General features: G+C 17.9%; 1 protein-coding gene across 1 annotated transcript, besides 4 other annotated features; it reads left to right on the top strand.

Moving 5' to 3' along the window:
- Nucleotides 1-58: 58 nt before the first annotated feature.
- Nucleotides 59-658, top strand: EDI_284590 (programmed cell death protein, putative; the record flags this gene model as incomplete). Its single annotated transcript, XM_001738494.1, has 1 exon — nt 59-658. The coding sequence occupies one exon, from the start codon at nt 59-61 to the stop codon at nt 656-658; it is 600 nt and encodes a 199-aa protein (XP_001738546.1).
- Nucleotides 652-749: a sequence feature (AT_rich).
- Nucleotides 750-758: 9 nt separating this feature from the next.
- Nucleotides 759-936: a microsatellite.
- Nucleotides 937-942: 6 nt separating this feature from the next.
- Nucleotides 943-994: a microsatellite.
- Nucleotides 995-999: 5 nt separating this feature from the next.
- Nucleotides 1,000-1,078: a sequence feature (AT_rich).
- Nucleotide 1,079: the final 1 nt, after the last annotated feature.

Raw genomic sequence — 1,079 nt, 5'->3', positions numbered from 1 at the left:
AATAGAAACTATCAGATTTATGAAATTAGAAGAGAAATTAAACATTTAGAAAGCATTAATGAAATTAGAAGCTAATCATGGAGATGAAAAGAGTTTAAAGAAAGTATATAATGAAGTATTAGAAGTATGTGATAGGAAGAAGATTATGCTTCATATGATTCATATTTATAAAGAAAAGAAAGAAGAAGAAGAGAAAATAATCAGAATAATATTTAAGAAAGTTAAAGGAAGTTGTAAAGTATATAAGAAATATTGTAATTTCCTAATGAGAAATAATAGAGAAGAAGAAAATAAGAATACAATAAGTAAAGCAAAAACAACATTAGATAAAAAGAAAATGATAAGTTTAGAAATTCATATTGCACGATTAGAATACAAATATGGATCAGTTGATAAAGGAAGATCAATGTTTGAAGACATTTTAACAAATAATCCAAAACGACATGATGTTTGGAATATTTATATTGATATGGAGAAAGAAGTAGGAGAAGTAGGAGTAATACGAAGAATATTTGAAAGAATAGTTAAACAAAAATTAAGTACTAAAACAATGAAAACATTCTTAACTAAATATTTAGAATTTGAAATAAAATATGGAGATGAAAGTAAACAAGAACATGTTAGAGATATTGTTAAATCATTTGTTTCAAGAAAATAAATTGATTGAATTTTTAATAAAAAGAAAATCATTTTATAATAAAAGAAATAAATAAATATTTAAATTAAATTATCAATATAATTTTAATAATGAATTTACATTATTTTTATTATTTATTATCATATTTCTTATTTATTTTATTTATTCTTTATTTATATTCTTTTATTTTATTATTCTTTCTTTTATTTATTCTTTTTATTCTTTGTTTTTCTTTATATTCTTCTTTTCTATTATTTTTATTTTACTTCTTTCTTTATTTCTTTTTTTGATTATTTATTCTGTTATTTATTTTATTTTATTTATATTGTTTCTATATTCATATTATTTTGTTTTGTTATTTGTAATTAATGATAAAATATTGAATAAAATATATAATTAATTATAATGACAATAATATATTAATTTATTATTGATATTTATG

The sequence above is a fragment of the Entamoeba dispar genome, genomic scaffold (assembly GCF_000209125.1).
Source record: "Entamoeba dispar SAW760 scf_1105229461403 genomic scaffold, whole genome shotgun sequence".
Taxonomy (NCBI): Eukaryota; Evosea; order Mastigamoebida; family Endamoebidae; genus Entamoeba; species Entamoeba dispar.
This window is presented reverse-complemented; position numbering and strand designations above follow the sequence as displayed.